General features: G+C 42.0%; 1 protein-coding gene across 3 annotated transcripts; it reads right to left on the bottom strand.

The window, feature by feature from the left end:
* Positions 1-938: 938 nt before the first annotated feature.
* Positions 939-24,595, bottom strand: Tfrc (transferrin receptor). Of its 3 annotated transcripts, none has more exons than XM_052740508.1 (19): positions 24,470-24,595; positions 18,952-19,008; positions 18,040-18,241; positions 17,690-17,888; positions 16,716-16,865; positions 16,411-16,513; positions 15,280-15,393; positions 14,832-14,930; positions 14,396-14,535; positions 12,785-12,942; positions 11,622-11,741; positions 10,670-10,755; positions 10,246-10,309; positions 8,871-8,938; positions 7,995-8,053; positions 7,779-7,860; positions 6,549-6,770; positions 4,643-4,783; positions 939-3,667 (listed from the first exon to the last, which is right to left on the bottom strand). In XM_052740508.1, exons 2-19 carry the CDS (start codon positions 18,985-18,987, stop codon positions 3,425-3,427), a joined length of 2,286 nt encoding a protein of 761 aa, XP_052596468.1. In that variant the 5' UTR covers positions 18,988-19,008; positions 24,470-24,595; the 3' UTR covers positions 939-3,424. The 3 variants fall into 3 exon arrangements, with proteins under 3 accessions (XP_052596468.1, XP_052596469.1, XP_052596470.1); XM_052740509.1 differs by lacking the exon at positions 24,470-24,595 and adding an exon at positions 24,131-24,316; XM_052740510.1 differs by lacking the exon at positions 24,470-24,595 and adding an exon at positions 24,033-24,134.
* Between the last annotated feature and the right edge of the window lie 201 nt (positions 24,596-24,796).

Raw genomic sequence — 24,796 nt, 5'->3', positions numbered from 1 at the left:
CTTTCCTATTGATCCCCATCTAGCCTCTCTCCAAGGCCACCTGTAGTTAAGGCAGTTGCAAACAAAGGTTACAGGGAGCTGCTGGATACTCAATGACCCTTCCCACCCCTTTGAGAGGATGCCCAGTTGAGGTGATCTTTTCCAAGTGAGTACAGCTTAATGCTTCAAGATGGTGGCTGTCCTGAAGGATACTCCTAAATGCCACCAGTTAAGCACCAACATTCACTTTTGTTTGAGACAGGGTTTCTCTGTATAGCCCTGGCTGTCCTAGAACTCACTGTGTAGACCAGGCTGGCCTTGAACTCATATCCTCCTGCCTCTCCCTCCCAAGTGTTGGGATTAGAGGCATGCACCACCATCATCCAACTCACCTTTAGGAATTGTAGACTAGAAGCAATATGACAGGTACCTCCCACTCCTACCACCATGCCTCCCTTTCCTGTTATGATAGTCACAACTGACAGAGTAATAATGTGACAAAAATTTAACACTTTGGGAACTAGACTGGGTATTAATGGAATGGACTTTTAGAATACTTCTGTCTTATGTATGAGTATGTTGCCTGCTTATATGCCTATGGACCACATGCACTCAGTATCTGCGGAGGACAGAAGAGGGCAACAGGTGCTCCAGGGCTGGAGTTACAGGTGCTGGGGACAGAATCTGGGTCCTCTGCATGAGCAGTAAGTGCTCTTAACCTGAGCCTCTTTCCAGCCTCCAACTTTCAGACCATTTTTGTTGCTTTGGGATCCACCTAAAGACACTAAAGACTGTCTACTGAGAGAGCAATAGCGGAACTGGTCTTTGCCTGATAATGATGTTGTCATCTGTGTAACTACCACTCTGGTGTGAGGTTGACAGTGGGGGAGCTATGGCAAAGAGTCAGGGGTCCACGGGAATCTATGCCCACCTTCGCTATGAAATGAAGAGTCTGGCAATTCAGTATATCCAAGCATTTTATTAAGTCAGGTAAGGAATCTTCACATTGTTACATACCGGCTGTATCCACTTCTAAGGGCATGTCTACGGAGACAGTTGAGGGTAGGTTGGCAAGTCCAAACGTCAAAGGACATTCAAAAGCTACCACAGTAAAGGTCATGCAAACCCTAAAGCAGTGAATCATGACAACAGCTCACTCCATTCTTTTCAAAATCTACATTTTAACCAGAAATAACCTGATGAGTAACAGGTTATTATGACTCATCAGATACACATTTTACCCAAGAATAATATTAAACCTCTTACCAACTTACTGCTTTGATTAGAAAACAACCCTCATCATGGTAAAGGTTATTTTTATTAATGAGACTTATGGCAAAACCCATGCCCTTTACTCATTTGCCTTGAAATACCATTAAGTTTATGTCTGATGATACTCAAATATTGGTACAAGAGAAACGCTGTGAAGATTAAGGAGATTAATTCAGTGAGGCTGTAAAATAACCTGGTCGATGTAACTTGGGTGAGTGGTGCCAAGAACCTTGAGACCCTAGTGAGTCTTATGTGGCAGCTTTGAACTGCCCCATGACAAAACTGATTAGATGCCAATGGCTAACTAGTCCCTGCTAACGTGATCTTAAATCTTGTTCATATATACATCATTTATAGCTACCATAGTGATGAGCAGTACACCAAGATCCTTTTTGCAAGGTTTGTTTCCCAACACCCTTTATTTCCTACTCCCTACCTTCCAAAATTCCCTTACTTTAAGCCAACAATGGATTCAAACCTGCTTGAACTACATTTAGGAAATAACATGCAAATAAAGGGAGATAGTTCAATTCACTTATCAGCAGCATACATTACAAATGTATGCTTCTATTCCATAAACAGAAAACCTTGAGAAACCAGAGATAACAAAACACCCACATTAAATTGGGGGGGAAAAGGATGTTGGAAATAATGACTTTGTTGTACAGCAGTTGAATTTACCCACCAAATGCTTAATGACAAATGTTTCTGCAACTAAAACTAAGGAGTTACAAGAAGTTGGGAATTCATGTTAGATACTAACGATCTTCAAGCTTTGAAGATGTCATTGCATGAAGAAAATTATGGGAAACACTGTTCCCGATAATTATGTACACCCTTAGTGTAACATATGGAGATCACTGTCTCCGATATAGACACTGTGGTAGGCAAAAACTACCTTGTTCTTTATACATTATGGAAGACACTGCTCCCGATAATGTGAGTTAAGTTTGTGACAAAGGTACTGGAAATTTTGCAAAATTGAGTTTGAGTTACATCTTGAATAACTGAGCTGTAAAAGTTTGCATATGTAAGTACTACCACAGCCTTTAAATGGCGTTTATCTTTAACTTGGCCACAACCCACTGCACCTAGGAGAACTATCTTTTTTTTCTGGACAGTTACAAGTCTGACTGGATGAGGAATCCCTCTTACATCCAATTCTCTTCTAGTTGTCTTATAACCCGTTGGCTTGTGACTTTCTCCTAAATCGGCAAGTGCTGACCATAAGTGCAAAACTTCCAGTATCTGTTGGGTCTTATTAGCAGATGCTGCTTTATTAAAAGAAAACGACAGTATAACTGTCATAATTATGGAAGGCACTGCTTCCGATAATTATCTTCTATAAAAAAAACACTATTTATAGTGAACTCTGTCACTGATAAATAAACAATAAATATCTCAGTGCCAAAATGATAGAAAGCTTCTCCCAAAGACTTAACACTTTGGCCAAAATTTGGCAGTGTGTTCTTTAAAGTCTGACAAACTGAGTCTAAAACTTGTTCTTTTTCAGAAAATGTCGGGAAAAACAAAACAAAACAAAACAAAGAACTAAACACTACTGGGCAGATGCCAGGAGAGAAAATGTGAAGTCTTTGGCTTCTGGTCTCCTCATCACAAATAATGTAAGGTTAACCAGTAAGGCCTATTCCTGCAGTAAGCAGACAAACTTCTCTCATCAGCAGAAGGACCTACGTCAGCCCCCTGGCAGACACACCCCATCTCTTCTGAAAGTAACTGTCTAATTTAGGAAATGGAAACCAGATAATCCTTAAGGGCACACAGCTCATCTGGAGAATCCCAGTGAGGATCATTGAGATGGGGACTCACACCCAGCTACCCCGTTGACCCTCAGTATCCCTCTTCCTCCCATCTCAAAAGATACTAGCTGATGCCCTCAGGACTAGAGCAATGTTCTTACAACTGCATAATGCAAAGAGGAAGTTATTACAAAGGACTCAAAACTCTAAAGATAATCTGAGACGCTATCGTAACATGGAAAGTGTTATCCACTGGAACTTGAAGTGTGGGTCCAACCCTGCACTAAAAGCTGCTGCCTAAAGACATTTAGTATCAAGATTGGGTAGAATCCTAACATTAGATTTGAGCTCTAATGAAATTTAGCACAACCAGTACAAGTCTAGAAACAGACTACCCTGCTCTTACATTACATTTAAAACTCATTGTCAATATCCCAGATGTCACCAGAGAGGGCATTTGCAACTCCCTGAATAGTCCAAGTAGCTAGAGCCAACTGGTTTCTGAAGAGTGTTTCATTAAAAGCACTAATATTTCTCTGACGAAGCTTCAGGTTCTCCACTAAAGCTGGAAGAGTGTGAGAGCCAGAGCCCCAGAAGATGTGTCGGAAAGGAAACTCTCTTGGAGAGACGTAGGGTGACAGGAAGTGATATTCCACCTACGAAACAAGGACAAATCGGCTTACACAGTGCTGTGACTTGTGACTACTCATTCTCCTTTAAATTGTCAAAACCCCTCTAATGAGACCACGGGAGATCAGTTACTTACTATTACCTAAGTCCAGACAAAGTTTCAATTCCATTACTAAAAAGAGTATGGAGATTTTTTAATTAAAAAATGTATGTACCCAGGCAGGGTGCACCAACTGCTTGCCTTGGGAGGCAGAGGCAGGTGGATCTCTTTGAGTTTAGGCCTGTGTGTGGTGTACAGAGTGAGTTCCAAGACAGCTAGAGTCACACAGTGGGGTCAGTCCTCTGTCAGCTTTAAAAATCCTGGGATCTAACGTAGGTAACTAAGCTTGCACAGTAACTGCTCTTACCTGCCGAGCTGTCTCTTTGGTTTTGGTATGGTTGGTTGGTTGAGACGTCTCACTTTATTATAGTCATAGTTGATTGCTATGTATATCTCCAACTCAGATCTACTTGCTTCAGTGCTAAGATTAAAACTATAAACTACTACACCCAGCCTAACTAATATCAGTCTTGTAATACACCCAGTTTCTTCCAATTATGGCCAAAACTCATTAAAGATTTCTTCTGAAAAGTTGCTAGGGTTGGACTAGGGAGATGGCTCAGTGGTTAGAGTCTAAGAGCACTGGCTGCTCTTCCAGAGGTCCTGAGTTCAATTCCCAGCCACCACATGGTGGCTCACAACCATCTGTAATGACATCTGGCGCCCCCTTCTGAACTACAGGCTTACATGCAGGTAGAGCTCTTTATATATAATAAATAAATCTTAAATGTTTTTAAAGCATAAAACACAAGATTAAATGTCTCTTGCTATTTCTAGGTTAGATATTACTTTGAAATCATGATACAAATTAAAATCTGTGTTCAATTTTAAAGCAGCAAAGGCCACTAGTGCTACCCACAGCTACTTGTTTTAGTTCCTTCTTTCCTAAGAGAATACTCACTTTCATAATACGGTCATTGATTTCCCTCATAACAAATCTGTTTGTTTTCTCAGCATTGTGGAAATCATTCGTTAGTCTAGATGTAGCACGGAAGAAGTCTCCACGAGCAGAATACAGCCACTGTAGACTCAGACCCATCGCCTGTCAAAAACAGGTTCAGTTGTTCATTAGATGCTGTGATTCTTTTAAGACAAGGGTCACATACTCTACAGCTCAGGGTTAGCCGGCACTCACTTTGGTTGCCCAGGCTGGCCTAGAATTCCAGGCAATCCTCCTACCTCAGCTTCTGAGTGCTGGAATTAGACATGAGCCACCCCCAACCCCCACTGTAGAAATTGTATTTCTAAAGATGTTACTGTATATAACTTCCCACTTTAGACTTGACAATTACTAATTCTAAAAGAATGACTTACATGTAAATTCAAGACCCAAAAAGCTACATTTTTAAGCCCCTTGTATCAGAGGCCATATAAACCATGTCTTTGAGCCAGACAAGATAATTCAATTCTATTCTTAGCCTCATATAAAACCTAATTAAGAAGAAATTCAGCATAATTAAGAAAAGAAGCAGGCTGGAGAGATAGCTCAGAGAGCACTGGCTGTTCTTCCAGAGGTCCCGAGTTCAAATCCCAGCAACCACATGGTGGCTCACAACCATCTGTAATGAGATATGGCGCCCTCTTCTGGCCTGCAGGAATACATGCAAACAACACTGTATATATAATAAATAGAAAAAAAAAAAAAAGAAAAGAAGCATAAATGGTTTCCAGTTTAATTCCCCATGGGGAAAATGTCCAACACTGATATGCACTTGAAAATCTTTTCCTATTTGGTAAGTTCCATTTTCTAAAGGTTGTTTCAAGAAAGATCCAGTCACTGTTTAAGGGGTTTAGAAGATTGGCTCCTAGTTCTGGCAGAGGCAGAAGCAGGGGGATCTTAAGGCCAGTCTGGTCTACAGTGAGCTCCAGAACAGCCAAGGCTACAAAAAGAAACTGTCTAGAAAACCAAAAAGAAGTTATCTAGCCAAGTATTGCAATGGTATCTACTGTTGTAGGATGATAATCTGTAGGTTTCTCTGTGTAGCCCCAGCTGTCCTGGAACTCACTCTGTAGACCAGGCTGGCCTTGAACTCACAAAGTTCCGCCTGCCTCTGCCTCCCTAATGCTGGAATTAAAGGCATGTGCCACCACGCCTGGCTAGGATAATATTTTTATACTCTGAAGATTGGCTTAATAAAAAGCTGAATGGTCAATAGCTAGGCAGGACTTCTGGGCAGAGGGGAAGTCAGGCAGGATGAATCTAGGTGAGGTGCCAGTAAGGTGCAGTACCAAGTTGGATGTGTGGTACAGGAGGTTAAAAAAAAGTCCCGTGGCACAACATAGATTAATATAAGTAAGTTAATTTAAGTTTATAAGAGCTAGTTTGGGACAAGCCTAAGTAAGCTAAAGGCCAATCTTTCATAATTTCTATGCTAAGGGAAAGCAAAGGCTGCTGGAAGTGGTGGTACACAGCTGTAATTTCAAGGTTTGAAGGTTGAGGCAGAGAACTGATCCAAGTTCAAGGCTGGCCTGGGCTACAGCAAGATTCTGCCGCAGAAGCCAAGCGTACACAGTTGATTTCGGAGATGAGTAGACAGTGGTTCCCAGAAGCTGGGGAAGCAGTGAAGGAAAAGGACACTCAAAGAGAGTAAAATACGCCAGTTTAAAAAACTAGTGGCTGCCGGGCGGTGGTGGCGCACGCCTTTAATCCCAGCACTCGGGAGGCAGAGGCAGGTGGATCTCTGTGAGTTCGAGGCCAGCCTGGACTACCAAGTGAGTTCCAGGAAAGGCGCAAAGCTACACAGAGAAACCCTGTCTTGAAAACCCCCCCAAAAAAAAAACACCAAAAAAAAAAACTAGTGGCTTACCCTGATGTCTGCTCTGAACTGGTTCAGGTCCTTCACAAATGCCAGTATTTTGTTGTTATACATTTCATAGTCCAGGTTCAGTTCAATTTCATGGGTAAGTTTAATAATGAACTGACCAGCCACTTCAGCTGCTGCGCGAACCATTTTGTTCAGCTCAGGAACTTTGTCAATCAATTGATCATAGGTATCCAAAGTAGTGTCCAAGTAAGGATAGTCCTCATCCTAGAAGACAAAAAAAAAGGCTGTTTATTGTACTAGGGAGAGCTGAGAGCAGGTCTTACCTTCTGGGTTTACCATCAAGGCAACAGAGCACGGAGACTCAGGTTCTATTCCCAGAACTCACATTTTAAAAAGAACTCACCAGTTTTCCTCTGACCTCCGCGCACGCGCGCACACACACACACACCAGGCCAAACAATGCCCACAAACACAGTAATTGTGGTTTTTCTTAAATCCAGCCATGTCAACATCCAAATCCAGGTGTTTCATTATTCCCTAGGCTTTCCAAAGTGATGTAAGTCCACTTAGGTCCTAGCCTCTAGGGATCAATAACAGACAATAATGTCCACTCTGGCTCCCCAGATGCCAGGATCTCCTCATCCTCATCCAACTCTGCTGCACGGCCATTTCTGACTCTTGCACAGCAGGACAAAACCCATCCTTCTGTTGGCTCTGTTGGGCCTTCAGTGCCTTCTCACTGGCTCTCAGAACAATGCGGTCAGCTCAACATTGTCTCACAGTTAACTTATATTTTGTTTGGTTGTTGCTTAAAGGAACATTTCTGGCCGGGCGGTGGTGGCGCATGCCTTTAATCCCAGCACTGGGGAGGCAGATCTCTGTGAGTTCGAGGCCAGCCTGGGCTACAGAGTGAGTTCCAGGACAGGCTCCAAAGCTACGCAGAGAAACCCTGTCTCAAAAAACCAAAAAGAAAAGAAAAAAAAAAAGAACATTTCTGAACACCTAGAATACTTTCAATAGGTATCTAAGAGTGTTGTTCAACAGATCTTTAATGGAAATATATCCCTGTACTAAAAGAAACTAAATCCTATTACTAAAATTACTGACATTTAAGCAAAAACTAATTAAGCTAATGGCAAGTCAATTATAACTAATAAGGAAGCATAAAATAATTACAAGTTGAATAACAACACTTTAAAACCTTAAATACTGAGAAGTTTGGTTTCAAAGTTATCATAAGATCTAATGAAAATGCTACTGACTTCTTCTTACCTCACAAAAACAGAAAGAAACTGCTGGGATTCCCGAATATGCCAGAAAAGGGAAAGCAGCATTGTCAAGGGAGAGCTGCTCACTGCAGGAGAACAAGAGCGATCTTTAGTAAGTATTCTGAACAGGAGCCCACCAGGCCACACCCCTTCCCTGATAACCAGGTCCCTGTAGGGGAGCTAGCTAGGGTAGGGGCAATGTTCATTCACTTCCACTTACACTTTGCTAATCCAATTGCTGTCTTGATAGAGAGATTTCCCATTAATTGGATGCTTTACCTGTAAAATGAGAAATAGCTCATGAAAACCTAGTTTTTCTGTACTTAATTCAGGCTAACATTCTTTTCTCTACAAATACTTAAAACCTCAGTTACCCTAGCTGTCTACACCATCAGTCCCTTAGGAAAGGCTGAGTCTCCAGAATGCCTGCCTTTCTGCTTTCTTCCTTGTGATAGTCCTTTTTTAACTACATCTTACAGGCGGCATATGCATAATTTTAAGCCCCCTCTAACCTGCATAAATAGGCCTGTCTTCTTTCTGCTCACTTCTTTGTAGCACATCTGAGACTGCCAGATTAACCAGGAAGTGTACTACTATCTTGTTTGAGACCTGAAAGCGACCCGTAGCGTCTCACTGGAGCAAGATCAATATCTAGTTCTTTCCCTCCATCTTTAATCACTCGGGCAATCTCTTCAATGTAACTGAAGAGATTCAATATTCTCTGTAAATATTCTCTACAATGTATTCTTCCCTCATTCAAAACTGTGATCACGATTACCTTTTCCCATGGGTATTTTCTCTGGTGTTATTAAGTCCCTCTGAACCTTCCTTAGCAGTCTACTTATAATCTCCTGTGAGGGCCTACAACAGTTCAGGCCTGAGGACAATAATCCTAAAGATGATGTATTCTGAGAATCTTTCAGATACTCTATCTCAGTTCAGCAGACTGAGGATCGGTAAGCCGGGAACATGAGTAATACTGCTACAGAATTTACTTTCAATTCCTATCACTGGTTACTGATAATACATGTTTTTGTGTTTTGTTTTGTTCTGACAAAAAAAGTCATACAATTGTATATATAACTAGTATACTTACATCCTGCATTGTCTTCCCAATAAGTGTATATAATAGAGGGCTGGCGGAAACCTTGAAGTTGCTAGTACCTGCAAAGAAATTACTTTAACATTTTTCCCTTTCTAAACAAGCAATTTTCATCGACAATTCTACAAGTATAAGTCCCTGCAGGGCGGTGGTGGTGCACACCTTTAATCCCAGCACTCGGGAGGTAGAGGCAGGCGGATATCTGTGAGTTCGAGGCCAGACTGGTCTACAGAGTGAGCTCCAGGACAGGCTCCAAAGCTACAGAGAAACCTTGTCTCGAAAAAACCAAAAGAAAAAGTCTCTGACAAAGACCTTAGGTCTGTGGCCCTACACAATAACTGTTAATAAAGTCAGAAGTCAGCTAAGTGTAGTATCACACACCAATCCCAGCACGGAGGTGGCAGAGGCAGGAGGATCTATCCCTGTGTCCAGCCTGGTCTACACAATTCCAGGACAGTCAGGACTACATAGAGAAACCTCTCAAAAGCAAAACAAACAAAAAAACTTAGGAGTCATGAATGGTTAAAGTTGTCTTTGTTTGGCAGTCCTGGGGTTTGAACCCGAGCCTTACGCTCTATCGACTACATCCTATCTCAGGACAATCTCAATATGTAACTGAGGCTGCTCTCAACTGCTGAGATGTGACAGGCACGAGACACAATCTGGATGGCAACAAGCTAACTTACAACTATGGTAAGTCTCTGCCAGAGTTCAACACTGGTAATCTTTTAGAGCAGTGAGGTCACAGTAAAATGAAAAGGAAGGCTCAGTGATTTCCCATATCTCATCTGCCCCTGTCCATGTAGTCTCCTCTTAGTCCTACCCTGATTTCTTTAACCTTTGATTCACCCATTTGGACAAGTACTTGCTACAATATAGAAAAAGCCTGCCTCAGACTTAGTGGAATTGTAGCTTTTCTTCTTTTCCTGCCCAATACAGACATTTTTAAATTCTTAGTTCATTTACTAGCTGCACACCTGCATTTTAAACTTTGTTTTGTTTCTCAAGACAAGGATTCTCTGCACAGGCTGGGATCAAACTCAGATTAAAGGCGCACACCTTTAATCCCAACACTCAGGAAGCAGACGCAGGTGGATCTCTGAGTTCAAGGCCAGCCAAAGCTACACAGAGAAACCCTGTCTCGAAAAAAGATCTGAGGTAGTCAGCCTTAAAATGTGTATTCCTTCAGTGCTGATACTATTGATCTGAGAATCATGTTGGATATATGATCTAGAAAAGGCACTTTATGCAGAGTCTATGTTTGATGGATTATTTAGACCTGGCTATGGCCAATGTACACTGCAAACACATAACAAGTGCAGCTTTACAGCCTGCTGTTCCCTAATAAAAACTAGGAAGGGACACTTACCAAGGACAACTTTATCCAGATTAATATAAGTGAACGCTTTTAAATGTAGAGACGAAAGGTATCCCTAGAAGAGAGGAGACAATATTACATACTTGTACCTATTAATGTAAGAAGTATCAAACTTTCACATAGATATGTACTGTTAAGGATCTACTTTCTTTTCTTTTCTTTTTTTTAGATTTATTTATTTATTATGTACACAGAAGAGGGCACCAGATCTCATTACAGATGGTTGTGAGCCACCATGTGGTTGCTGGGAATTGAACTCAGGACCTCTGGAAGAACAGCCAGTGCCCTTAACCTCTGAGCCATCTCTCCAGCCCAAGGATCTACTTTCAAATCTGGATTCCATTGAGACTACACTGAGACCTAGGTAGCTCTGGAGGACAGCTTAGACTCACTCTGGACATAGAGTATGGCATACCTCTAGCCACTCGGTGGCACCAACAGCTCCAAAGTCTCCTGCACTCCAGCTGGCAAAGATAATGCTTCTGCTGGGTTTAAACCCACCTGGAAGGGAGAAGAAAACAGGTTCACCTCAGGAGGGGTTACAAGCATGTGGGTACCTGAAGATAAATTCAAGATTTAAAAACCCAGGAAGGACAAAATCTTGTGAGTCAGTGTAGGACAGCACCTGTATGTATATAACACTGAGTACATGGCAGGGCACACAGTATTGGTGGTTACTCCCTCACAGCTGTTGAGTTGCAGTGTTATGGAGTTCTGACATATTTCCGCTTAGAAGCGAGTCGCTTAAAATATGATTTACTTTACTCTGAGACAGTCTACCTTGTCCAGGCTCACTTTAAATTCACAAGCAAAATCCCTGCTTTATTTAGGCTCAAGCAGATGTGACTCAATGCCACAACAGGCATAAAGAAGTTTTAGGAAGTCTCCAGAACATCAACTTTGTGACAAATCCTTTAGGCAGTACATGTTCCACAGGCCACCAACTGCCCTGCTTCTTTTTCTACATTAACATACTCTATATAAAAGCACCACTTTAGACCTCAATTAAGAATGTAAGATATTGGATTTGCATGCATGGGTAGCAGCAAGGTACCACGAGAGGATGTCTTGGAAGTAGAATTATGAAGTTGTTAACCTTAGCACATTATATAAAGATACGGGGTTATTTTCAGGTAAACTTAAGAGCCATGTTAGATTTGGTTTGTCTTTCTGTACACATTGGGCTAAGAATTATGGCTTAGTATAATACTAAATACATCTCAGTGTTTCAAAGAATTAGATGATCACTAATTCAATGATGACACTTAATGAAGAAATATTACAGGTTAAATTCAGCAATGCAGAATGTAACTGATAGAATTACATGGAGCTCCCAATGTTTTAAGGTCAGAACTTTTCTACTGTACCTCTTGAGACCATATCTGAGAATACTTGAGCAAGTCTCAACAGAAGACCTGTTCCCACACTGGACTTCGCAGCACCAGGACCCCAGGCATCTCTCTGGGCTCCTACTACAATGTAACGGTCTAAAAAAAGAAAAAAGACAACACACAATCACACTGTTTTATTCTGAGACAAGGCCTCACCAATTAGGATTCTCTAACCTCAACTTCCTAACACTGGAATTGTAGGAGTGCTACCATGTCCAGCTTTTTTTTGGTTTTTGTTTAATTTCAAAATGGTTTTGAATGAAATGGTTTTAATGAAATCTAAAATAACCATGTCAGGTGTGAAGGATAAAAGCCTAACTTCAGATGACTTAGGATGCCAGGGGTTAAAACTCACAGGACAATGACTCCCTCCCATTCATGCTACTACTCTTTAACCACATCAGCAATTTAATATCAACTGAAATCCAAGGACTGCCCTTATTCAGTAACTGTGGCTGTGCTTAATGTAGTTTAATGTAATCCCAGGGACTGTACCCTGTTCACTAATGTATTAATACTAGTTATGCTGTTTTTATGCTACATGGACAAAACTAGATAATTTCAGACTATAGCTCTTAATACATGATATATCATGTATATGATCCCTTAAGAAAACCACTCTTATAAAAAAAGAAAAAAACTGCTTACTTATAAAGCAGAGCTTCCATCTATGTTGTTGAAACTAACAAGCTGATATTGCAAGGCCTTGTTATCTTCTAATACATTTAATGCTAAATAATTAACTTTAGTGAGGGAGAGAGCTCAGTAGATTAAGTGTTTGCTGCCAAGCCTGAGTTGATCCCCAAGAATTCAATCCCCAGGACCCACACGGACACAACTTCTGCAATTTGTCCACTGACCTCTACCTGCTGTGGCACTCATGCATCCACACACACATAAAATTAACAGCCATTTTAAATGATTAGAGGAACACACCTGATGCTGAACTCAGGCCTACACATATGCATACACGGTCATCTATGTGTGTATGTACACAAATACATAAAATTCCCTTTAGGGCAAACAAGATTTAGCACTTCACAAACCCCAGCCAGGCCAGCATCCTATCCCTGCTCCTTCCTCTAAGACACACCTAGAGTGAGCGGACCAGAATGGAAAGTACAAGGCAGAGTCTGTACCTGGTTCCTCAAAACCTTTAATAACTCCAAAGATGTTAAGTATTCTCGTTTCTTTCAGTGCATTGTTCACAGCGAGCTTCACATTTTTGTTCTGTGACAATTCCAGCTTACATGAAGAATCTATGTTCCAATTAGAAGGACAGTCTCCTTCCATGTTCCTAGAAACAGAAAAGAAGCATTAGCATTCTGAGCTAGCCTTTCTTTCTCTGTTTTACGAATCTGTAATCTGTCCAGAAAGGCTCTACATTAAAAGCTATAGCTAGTCTGCATTTAAAATACATAAAAAAAGCCGGGCGGTGGTGGCGCACACCTGTAATCCCATCACTAGGGAGGCAGAGGCAGGTGGATCGCAGTGAGTTCGAGGCTAGTCTGGTCTACAGAGTGAGATCCAGGACAATTAAGATTGTTATACAGAGAAACCACCTTGAAAAAACAAGCAAACAAACAAAAAACCAAAAAACCACTCCTGTGTTGATTTTAAGTATCTTCACCTAGCCAACTCATGTCATTCAGTACCGGCTGTTCCAACATGTCTGATTACATAAATAAGTCCCTCAATACATAAGAGAAGATGGTGGGCAGGACTCCAAGGGTGTTAGGCAGAACAAGTTAGTGAGAACCACCTAACACCGATGCTTCTCAGGGTTCTGAGACACCCAGTGCTTCACTGAGCCCTCAAAAAAAAAATAACAAATAAGTGGCTCCTTATTTGTGGGCCACTCATTCATTAATATATTTTTTAAGTTTTCCAACTAAATTGAAAACAAGATCAGAGGGGTTAGAATAACTTGTTCGGTGCTACACAATGAGCAAAGGCTTGAAACTGATCTAAATCAGATAATGTAAGTCCCAAGTCAGGATACAATTTAATGATATACTACTTTTTTGGAGAAAGGATCGATCTCTCTCACTGTGAAGCCCTGGTTGGTCTGGAACTTGCTCTATCGATTTGGCTGGCCCTGACCTCAGGGATCCACCTGCTTCTGCATCTAAGTGCTGGGATTAAAGATGTGCACCACCATGCATTGCTCAGGTTCTATTTTTAGAAGAGGTAGGACAACCAGAAAAAGTATTACCATATAGCAGCAGAACTGTCACTAGAATAATTCTGTGCTAAATGAAAATTGAGAACTAATGGTTACCACATGGATTTAGATGTCAGGTCAAAAGGAACCCCAACATATTTTCTTTTTCTTTTTCTTGAGACAGGGTTTCTCTGTGTAGCTTTGGAGCCTGTCCTGGAACCAGGCTGGCCTCGAACTCAGAGATCCACCTGGCTCTGCTGGGATTAAAGGTGTGTGCCACCACCGCTGGCCCCAACATATTTTCTACAGGAACTAAACAGGAATAGTGTTTCACCATAGGAAGTACTTAAGCAAATGGACCTCATGAACTGCTCACTGAGTAAACTGAGTTTACAAGTCCCTTATCAAGATCACTTTACTGAGGAAAAAAAACTTTATTCATCTATACACAAGTTAGCAGTTAACTATCCCCAAATTTCCAAATGTGAACAGACAACTGTTTTTATGTTTATTTAATCAACTTAGGCTATTAGCATTCTTGCATACTTACAACCTCAGCAGATTAAGAGCTTTCAGACACACTTACTGGAAGAGCTTGTCTGCAGCCTCTCTGGAGATTGTCTGAACAGGTATAGCAGGCAATCCTGATGACTGAGATGGTGGGAACTGAGTGTGATTGAAAGATGGAAAGCCAGGTGTGTACGGGTCCCCGGTTCCTAGATGAGCCTAGTAAACACAGAATAATTAGTTCTATCCACAACTCAAGAAGCTGCCCATATATGTATGTGTGTGTGTGTGTGTGTACGTACTATTTAGCAACCTAAAGCCTCAAAGTCTAAGGATTTCTATAAAATGTAGCTTAAAAATTACTGCATGAAGACAGATTTCAATTTAAGGTACTATTAATAAAGCATTCAGCAATTATCTTCTTCCTGCCATAAGTCTCCTGAGAGGATCTGAGAAAAGCACAGTAGACACAATGCAGGAACATCTAGAGAACATTGACTCCAGAAATAACTCACATGTCCAAAGAGTGGAACGTCTGCCTTAACAATGGGGAATTTAGTCTTGTCCATGTATATCAGGACACCAATTGCATTAAAGTTTTGGGCATTTGCAACCTAAAATAGAGAAATGCAAGACATGAAAATCTGTTCCTACAAAATGAAAATAACATACTGGAATTTATGCTAAAGAGCAAACTATTAGAAAGGAATTTTCACCAGGGAAGAGCAACCAATCAGTTATACAATGCCAAATGGTCAGTCCTAAAAACATACGTAAAGGAATCATTATACTGACTGAGCAAGTTGTATTTGTATTTAGGTGCGCGCGCACGCGCGCGCGCACACACACACACACACACACACCAAAAAATTATGCAAAAGAGGCCATGAATAAAGAGCAAAGAAAGGCATAAGTAGATTTGGGGGAAAACAATCCAAAAAAGAATAAGACCAGTGTATTTACCTTTTCTGCAAAAGTGATTTTCCCTGCTCTAACAATCACTAAAGATCCATTCACAGCGTAATTTAAATCTTCAAAGTCTTTTTTAGTGCCAAAATTAGCATGGACCAGTTTACCCTAGGATAAAGACATTAGGTTTAATGAGGAATGTTGTATCAAAACTACTATAATCTGACAGACCAATCATAAGAAAAGAAATGTGGGGGGGCCGGTATTGATGTGCACGCCTTTAACCCCAGCACTTGGGAGGCAAAGGCAGGCAGATCTCTTAGTTTGAGGCCAGTCTGGTTTATAGAGTAAGTTCCAGGACAGCCAGAGTTACACAGAGAAACCCTATTTAAAAAAAAAAAAAAAAGAAATTAAGAAGAAAAGGGGGGGGGGGCGGACAAAAATCAAACCCCCAACTGATAATTCTAAAGCAAAACTAAACAGTGGTATTAGAAGTGAAAATCCAGGATTTCGGGCCTTGTTTTTCTCTATCTCATTCTGCCTTTACATTGCTTCGCTACATATAGGCTAAGTATACCAGGATAAACAGAAACAGATGGGTCAGGCATGGAAGCACTAATTACATATTTCCACATCTGAATCTCCAACTAAAAACATACAGGACAAAGGTATGGTGGATGCTGTGTTCTTCCATTTTTTAGCTTGATAGAAGCCAGTCATCTGGGGGAGAGACCTGGACTGGAGAAGCCTCCCTTGCAGGCATGTCTGTGGGACATTCCTTCATTAGTGACTGATATGAAGATATAAGAAAGGCCTTTCCTTAGGTGGGAACATGCTTGAATGTGTGCTCATGAATAACAGCAATACAATGGGAGCAAGAGCTAGGGCAGTGGTTTTCAACCTGTGGGCGGAAACGACCAATGGAAACACATTTACAGTATGCTTCATAAAGGCAGCAAAATTAGTTATGAAGTAGCAATGAAAACAATTTTATGATCGGGGTCACCAAAACATGAGGAACTATATTAAAGGGTCATAGCATCAGATTTAACAAAACCAGGACCTTGGAATTTATTCTATGGTAATCGAAGTCCAAAATAAAAAACCTTATCAGTTAATTTTGCCTGGGTATCTAATTTCCTCAGTAGAGACATTGGAAGAGTCACATGTATTATTTTTACTTACAGTCACTTCTGCAGCTTTACTGTATGCCACATAACCCTCAGGATTCTCCAATAGGTACAAGGCACCATTTTCATTTATTATGGTTACCGAGTTTTGAGCAATGCTACAAGATAATAGAAAAGTTAAAGCCATCCTTGAAGGGAAAATTCAATAGCGTTAGTACACATAGAATTTGATTTGCACTGATTGGCTTAAGGAAATTGATCTCTAAATTTTAACCTTGATTTTCATTTTGAAAGTCTGATCTACTGAACAGATCTGAAAGCAGTTACCTCTATAAAATAAGCTACTATATTTCAACATACCTGCCTTTCACCTGAATCTTCACATAATGTTCATCTCGCCAGACTTTGCTGAGCTTAAAGTCGTGGAACTGATTTTCAATATAATAGGCAAGATTTTCATCTTTTTGAGATCCAGCCTCCCGAGGGATATATGTATTCTGGCTCAGCTGCCTGTAAGAAAATGTCTTTAGTTTTGAACAGAGTTTCTATGTACCCGTGGCTGTCCTGGAACTCAGATTAGCCTGCCTCTGCCTCCCAAGTGCTGAGACTAAAGGCGTACATCAGTCAACTAAAAAATGCCTGCATTAAAATACCTATTTTAAATAAACATTTTCAAGGATCAAGGAAATTGTTTTAAAAATATCATCCTTCATAGCCAAGATAAATGAACTATGACTTAAAACTACTGGATTAAGTTGTTACAGAAATAAAATGTACCAAAACCCTAAGTAACATATTCCTTCAAGCTTGTTTTAAAAACAAAAATCTATTACCATGAAGACTCCCTTAAAACCCTAGTCTAACCTGTGTATTTTAGGGAATGATAGACAGGTTCTAGGAGACCTAGAGAGCAAGCAAGGTCAAGCACTCTAATAGTACCGCTCCCACACACATACATACAGATACAAATCAAGAACAATTTTAAAGAGGGCTAGAGATGGCTCTGTGGTTTATAGCACTTAGAGCTTGTAGGCTCTAAGCAGAGTGATGCAAACACATACAGGCAGACAACACTCACATATAAAGTTTAAAAACCTAAATTTATTTAGAGATTTTAAAGGGAACACTAGAACAGAAGGAAACCTGACAGCCCACAATAAACTACAGCTGACAAAATGATTCTGAAGGAAAGGAGACCTTCCAGATGAGTTCTGATTCCCTGTCAGCAAAGCTCCCTACACTCAAGGGCAGGGGACACTCTTTTCAATGCCTTTCAAGCCTGTCCTGCTCCCATACACTGTTTAGATAACTGAACTTGGCAAGGTGAGGCTTACTTGATGGTGTCGGTGAACTCTATAGCGTCCAGTTTCTCTGACAACAGTTTTTTGAGGTCTGCCCAATACAAGCGCAAAGGTTTAGGAACTTCTTCTTCTGCCTGGAAGCTTTGTGAACTGTCTGTCTCCGTGTCCGCCAGTCTCACGCAGTCTTTCTGTTCTCCGCGTTTACAATAGCCCAGGTAGCCAACCATAAATCCTAAAGGCAGAGGTTGAGAGCTCAATGCAGACTCCATTTCTAACTTACCCCTGAACACTTGAAAAACGTACAAAGTATCTCCTGGCCTGAAATAAGACTTCTAATAGTTCATTATAAGAAATACTTCTGAATTTTCTTAAGACATTCTTACCAATCAAGAAGAAGATGACTACTGCAATTGCCCCATAGCAGAGTCTTCCATTAACCCTTCTGGGTTTTCTGACATTGGCCTTCATGTTATTGTCAGCATTTTCTTCTTCATCTACAGCCAATTTCATCTCCACATGACTGTTATCTCCATCGACTTGCCGAGCCAGGCTAAACCGGGTGTATGACAATGGTTCTCCACCAAACTGGTATTTTTTTGAAAAGGAAAGAAAGTGATACAACAGTATTAATATATTACAAGAGTTTGGTCATATATTCTGTACATAATATGCTATGACATACATTCATAAGGGAAAAGCTACCCTTTCCAACTAATACTTTTCTTTGTGCCCAATTCTGTCAATGGCAGATGAAGGCTAGCTAACAGTCTTTCCAGGGGCTCTATTCTGTAAGTTTCCTATAACCTTTTTTAATTCATTTTTTTTAAAGAGATGGGGGTTTCACCATGTTACTCAGACTGGCCCCTGAACTCAAGAGGCCAAGCAATTCTCTTGACTCAGCCTCCAGTGTAGCTGAAATTATCGGCACACATTTTAAGTTCTACCCAGCTACATAATCTCTCCCAAAGAGCCAAAGCTACCCTATACAGTATTTCCCACAATGGATCTTAATTAAAAGAAACATATTTGCGTGTGGGTGTTGTGATACCTGCCTCTATTTTCAGCACTTGCGAAACAAAGAAAGATTGAGTTCAAGGACAGCCTAAGGCTACACATACAAAGCAAGACCCTGACTCAAAAGCACAAAAAGAGTATGCCTTTCTTTTGTGGGATCTGTTACCAGGCCTCAAGTTGTAAATAATGCCTGGTGAGAATCTGGGGTGCTCCTTTCTGCACACTGGTTGAAGTCATGTTCTTTTACTACATTTTTACAGATGGATGACAATCAATCTTACCAAGTTAGAGATTGCTGATCTGGCTTGATCCATCATTCCGAGCTGCCACAGAAGCACCTAATATTAAGACAGAGAATTAATGAGAGAGAGATCACTGCAGATTAGTGAGGGCCTTCCATTACTATGCTATGTTAATTATGATGCATCAAACTTTCTCCTAAATATCCTGCTAGCTTGAGAAAAAGCTTTGGGTTTATTGAGCTAGATAGAATCTCACTATGGAGTTCGAGCCGGCCTTTAACTGTGTCAGCTTCCCAGAACTGAGATTACAAGGATGAACCATATCACTGTGTCCTTGACATTGAGTAAAGTGTTTAATTTACTGACAAACAACCCAGTGTAACCCCTGACTGGATGCGGCATTGAGGTGGATAGCAGAGAGAAAGCTATAAAGGACAGGACTGGGACTTGGGACAAATAAGAAATCTGAATATGAATAATATTAGAATCAGGGAGTGTGGTAATGCTCTAGATCATTGTTCATAGATTAAAAATTGAGCCGGGCGGTGGTGGCGCACGCCTTTAGTCCCAGCACTCGGGAGGCAGAGCCAGGCAGATCTCTGGGACTTTGAGGCCAGCCTGGGCTACCAAGTGAGTTCCAGGAAAGGCGCAAAGCTACACAGAGAAACCCTGTCTCAGAAAAAAAAATAAAAATAAAAATAAAAATAAAAATAAAAATTGAAGAATTGGGCCAGAGAGATGGTTCTATTGTTAAGAGTACTGGATACTCTTCCAGAGGACCCAGGTTCAATTCCCAGCATCCACATGGCAGCTCACAGCTGCCTACAACTCCAGTTCCACAGGATCTGACACCCTCACAGATAAATGTGCACATAAAATAAAAATAAGGTATATTTGGGGCTGGAGAGAAAAAAAATTTGAAGAATTTGGCCAGGCAGTGGGTGGCACATTCCTTCGATCCCAGCACTTGGGAGGCAGAAGCAGGTGGATCTCAGTGAGTTCCAGGACAGCCAGGACTTTGTACAGAGATACCTTGGCTCAAAACAAACAAAAAGGTGAAGAATTTAAGAATTGAGAGTCATGTTATCAACCTGGTGATGTGCATGCCTTTAATCCCAGCACTTGGAAGGCAGAGGCAATTCTGAATTCAAGCAGTCAGCCAAGGCTACACAGAGAAACCCTATCTCAGAAAACCAAACCAAAAAAAAACCCAAAATGTAGAAACAATTAGTTAGATTACCATCAATATTAAGTGTGTTTAAGTAATCAAAAGAAAAAAGCATGGGGTGGCAACTCCTTTCACAGTTTTACTAAGTTTACTACTAAGTTGTCCAAACTGGCCTTGAACTCATGAATGATCACGCTACCTCTCTGCCTCCCAAGTGGACTGCAGGTGTGTACAGTGCCCAGATAAATACTTAAACTTGGTATCCAAAGGGACTAATTCAAAGACATACTATCACCTGGGGGAAAAGAAATTAAAGAAAACTCAGAAACTAGAGGAGAATGAAGTCAAGACTATCATTCTCCAACAGTCAGCCCGGTAACACAGGCTGTAATCCACACAGGCTGTAATCCACACAGGCTGTAATCCACACAGGCTGTAATCCACACAGGCTGTAATCCACACAGGCTGTAATCCACACAGGCTGTAATCCACACAGGCTGTAATCCCAGCCCTTGGAAGGATGGAGGAGAACGATGAGCTCGAGGCCAGCCTGAGCTACATACTAAGACCCTGCATTCAAAAAAACAAAAACAAACAAACAAACAAAACTAGTGGTGGCGGCGCAGGTCTTTATTCCCAGCTCTCAGGAGGCAGAGGCAGGTGGATCTGTGAGTTTGAGGCCAGCCTGGGCTACAGAGTGAGCTCCAGAACAGCCAGGGCTGTTACAGAGAAACCCTGTCTTGGGAGGGTGGGAACAACAACAAAACCCAAAAAAAAAACCTGGTAAAGTTATTCTCCAGTATTTTTGAGCCCTCATGCTGTGTGTAAGTGATCAGACGTGCTCTCAGAAGCCAATCTCCCGCTCCTTCTGTCCCTGAGTTTATCACTACCCCTGCACCAGAAACATCCAATTCCCAGAGCCAGAACTAGAGGCCCCACCCTGAACCAATTTTAATCATCCTTTTCTAGGAAAAAAAAAAACCGCTTAGACTTCAATGCTTGTTGGAAATAGCTATTTGTTCCTAAACTACTTCTAGCCTCCCAAACTAGTCTAGTCTTAAGTTGATATTTAGCTTTGCTGATTTAGATTTACTGTGGATCCAGCCAAGGAAGGATGCTTTACCCATGTAGTCTTCCACTGCATCACCATTGATGTTATAACACATTTAATTTAAAAGTGCCCTAAATAAATAAGACTGAGCAATTCTGAGTCTCAAAGAAAACAGGCTTAATGTCTACATTTGGCTTTGTTTAATTATAATCCAAGTACACCCCCCCACACAACACACATAAGAAACATGTTATTTCTATTTTAATCTACAGAACCAAAATTAAGAACAAAACACCCAAGTCACAGCTGGGCAAGTGGTGGAGCACGCCTTTAATCCCAGCATTTAGGAGGCAGAGAGGTTTATCTCCATGACTTCCAGGAGAACCTGTGTCTTTAAATAAATAAATAAATAAATAAATAAATAAATAAATAAATAAATAAAGTATAATTTAGGAAATTTCCTTTTAACCCCATCACTAAACTCTGTATTTGTGAACACCAGAGTAGTTCCAAAATAGCCACACAATGCCGGACCTCAGGTAAAATAAACGCAGTTATCCACTAAGTTTTGTGTGCAAAACTTAAGTCACTCACTTAGAATCTCACATATATCAACACAGCTTATTTTTAATTTTAATTTTTTTTTTGTTTTTTGGAGGCAGTGTTTCTCTGGTAACGGCCCTGGCTGTCCAGGATCTCACTTTGTAGACTAGGCTGGCCTTGAATTCGGAAATCCACCTGCCTCTGCCTCCTGAGTGGTGGGATTAAACCACTGCCCAGCAACATAGCCTTATTTCTAAGAACGTTTTTTGAATTTTCTTCCAAGTTAAATCACTGAATTTATATTCTCCAAAGCATGGCAGACATAACAGCTAAAACACCATTTCAACTATAAACTGGTAGCTGTTAATGGGCCACACCTAAAAGCAAAACAATTCTCATTTGGCTTATTATCCCAAGTTGTCACTAATACCAACAATCTTTGACAAGAAAGTTAATCTTGATTATTCTCACATTAGCTATTTATTATCTTTGTTCCCAAAGATTAGGAAAACTATTCAATTCTAATGATAAAATTTAAAAATAAAAGCGCACGTTTTGATCCATGACCTTAACTTTTGCGCTGTAAGATGGTAGATAAGCAAAGGTATTAGCCAGACTAATCACAAACCAAACTAACAAATGATTACCTTGAAATCTACTTTGAGCCATTTCAAAACCTGGGCTCTGTAATTAATATAGAGATGGTGGGTGGGGGCAGAGGCAGAGTGAGATCGCAAAATAGTATTTCACATATTCAAAGGGAGTAGTAACTCTAACTCCCTTTTCATGAAACAGTAGTCATGTATTGGTTCTGACAAGCACATCTCATTAGATAACAAATCACTTTCAAAACCCTTGAGCTCACATGAAGTTCCTCTGAGGACCTGTTCCAGATCTTCTGTCCCTTGTAAGCTCACTGCCCACTACCTTCAAATTCAGACAGCACCCAGTCAGTCCCTGGCTTTAACCGGCTCCCTCTGTTCTTTAAAAACACAAGAGCAAAGCACTAGTCAAGCTCTGTAGGTGTATATACTTAGAATGTCTTGTCAAGTGATGCAAAGGTCTGAGTTTTGGCTTTTTGTCTTTATACAGCTTCTTACTCTTTACCCCTAGCCGACCTCAAACTCAGTGATCCACCTGCCTCTGCCTTGCCCAAATGCTGGGATCAAAGGTGTGTACCACCATGCCCACCTGTTAAGAGCCTAACTTTTCTGGGTGTGGCGGCACACGCCTTTAATCCTAACACTCCAGGCAAGAGCAGGTGAGTCTGAGTTCCAGGCTACCCAGGAGTTCACAGTGTGACTCTCACTGGGGAAGGCTTTATGGGCTTGAAATGAAAAAGCAGTAGAGGAAATAGAGCTAGCAGTTTTTCATTTCCATACAGCTTTCTTAGCCGAAGGTCAGAACCACTTGAGGTCACTTAAGTTTATTTTGTATAGCACTCATCTGTAGATACACACAACAGTTCCACAAGGCCAGAGGTTCATTTGCAAGTAACTTTTTATTGTTGTTTAATTCAAGGTTAGCCAAGAACCTTGCTCCATTATAGATAAGCACATTGGCCCAGGCATAACTGCCTAGCCTTAGGGTGGAGCTAGCCAGACTTCTCTATCCACAGTCAACACAGGCTAGGTTCAACCCACCATTCCTTGACAGCATTCCCTTAAATTATGCTATATATAAAACTCTTTGGAAAAAAAATTGATACCGGATTCCTGTATAAAATAAGTTTTATTATAATCCCGCACAAACAAAAACCTCAGGAGGACCCACAGAGGTACTTTAGAGAGGCTAAATTCCATTTTCTTTGGAGATAAAGCCCTGAATCAGCTTAAATGTCTTTGTCAAAGAGGTCATATTTCACAGTTCAGAGCCAACTGCATTAGCCATCTAGCATTCCAAATGCATTTAATCCTAGAATAAAGGTATCAGGTGGCCGAGAATTTCTGTAAGACGACTATTTCCCATTTCAATCCTCACATTAAAAAAAAAAAAAGGCAAGCAAAGTAACTAAACAGTCCAGTCCTCTGGATAAATAAATAATACAGCAAGATCATTTCAAGCACTCGACAAAGTGTGTTAGCCGACGAGTGTGCAAATACAATTCTTACCCTCAATCACTATTTTAGAGCTGTCCAACACTGTGAGCACGCTTTCTACAGTTATGTCTAAATAGCTCTTACAAAGATGTCTTATTCCTACGGTCTCTCAGCCTGAGGGCTGTGAGCGACATCCTTGCAAGGCTGCAGATCTATTCTGCCCTGGAAAAGGAGATTCCACGCGCAGGGCCAAGAGGCAGAACCCGGCAAGAAAGCCCCAGGTGGTGCCGCGGTTCCCATGTGCAGTTCTTGCAAATACCTTCAATGCCCAGGACACTAATAACCGAAGAGAGGACAGCTTTGTCCTTTTCAGCTGTGGACGCCCGCCTGCGAGGAGCCCCAAGGTCACCCGCGTACCCCGACAGCCGTTCCCTGGGGCCACTTCCTGCAGCCGCCGCCGCCGCCGCCGCCACGTGCTCCCGGCGGAACGAGCCCGGGCCGCAGCGTGGTGGCCCCTGCCACTCTCGAACCCGCGGCCTAGGGCCCGGCCTGCGGCGCCGATCCGGAGGAGGGCGCCGGGGACAGCGGCTCCCCAGCCAGCCACCCCGCTGCACCTGCCACTCGGGCTCCGCAGGTCCGCGCAGCCTCCCCGCCCGCCGGCCCGCCGGCCCTGACCTCTCGCTCTCGCCCGCCCGCCCGCCCGCCCGCGGCGAACACGAGGGGCCGCGCCACACTGACAGGCGCGTCGTCACTTACTCCGAGGCGCCGCGGCAGTCCGCGATGGTGCCACCCACACTCCACACGCCTTCTGCAGGGACCGCTGCCTCCCCACCGAGGCTTATAGCCCGGCCCCGCCCCCTCCCTGCCGGCACGCTGGCCCCTACGTCACTTCCTGCCGCACGTACACCTACCGAGGGGCTCCCGGCCAGAGCCCCGGAGGCGAGGCGCGCGCGTGCGCGGCGTTCAAGAGAAAAGGCGCCAAGGGCGGCAGGTGTCCCGCGAGCGAGCGCCCGCCATTGGCTCGTCCTTCCTCCCCCCCCCCCCGCGCCCCTCCCCCGCGGTGTCGCTGTCGCTGGCGGGTCG

This window comes from Peromyscus californicus, unplaced genomic scaffold (assembly GCF_007827085.1).
Source record: "Peromyscus californicus insignis strain IS unplaced genomic scaffold, ASM782708v3 Scaffold_16__1_contigs__length_79575227, whole genome shotgun sequence".
NCBI classification, from domain to species: domain Eukaryota; kingdom Metazoa; phylum Chordata; class Mammalia; order Rodentia; family Cricetidae; genus Peromyscus; species Peromyscus californicus.
Note: the sequence above shows the minus strand (reverse complement) of the source record. Positions and strands in the feature narration are given on the sequence as shown.

Bases quoted from the DNA above. Each gene is read 5' to 3' on its own strand.
- Tfrc (XM_052740508.1), bottom strand. From the start codon at position 18,987: ATGATGGATCAAGCCAGATCAGCAATCTCTAACTTG. The intron at 12,943-14,395 runs GTAAGTGTGTCT...TTCTGTTTCTAG, and splicing joins GCTGCAGACAAGCTCTTCCA to GAACATGGAAGGAGACTGTC. The intron at 7,861-7,994 runs GTAAGTGGAAGT...GTTCTCCTGCAG, and splicing joins AGCAATTGGATTAGCAAAGT to TGAGCAGCTCTCCCTTGACA.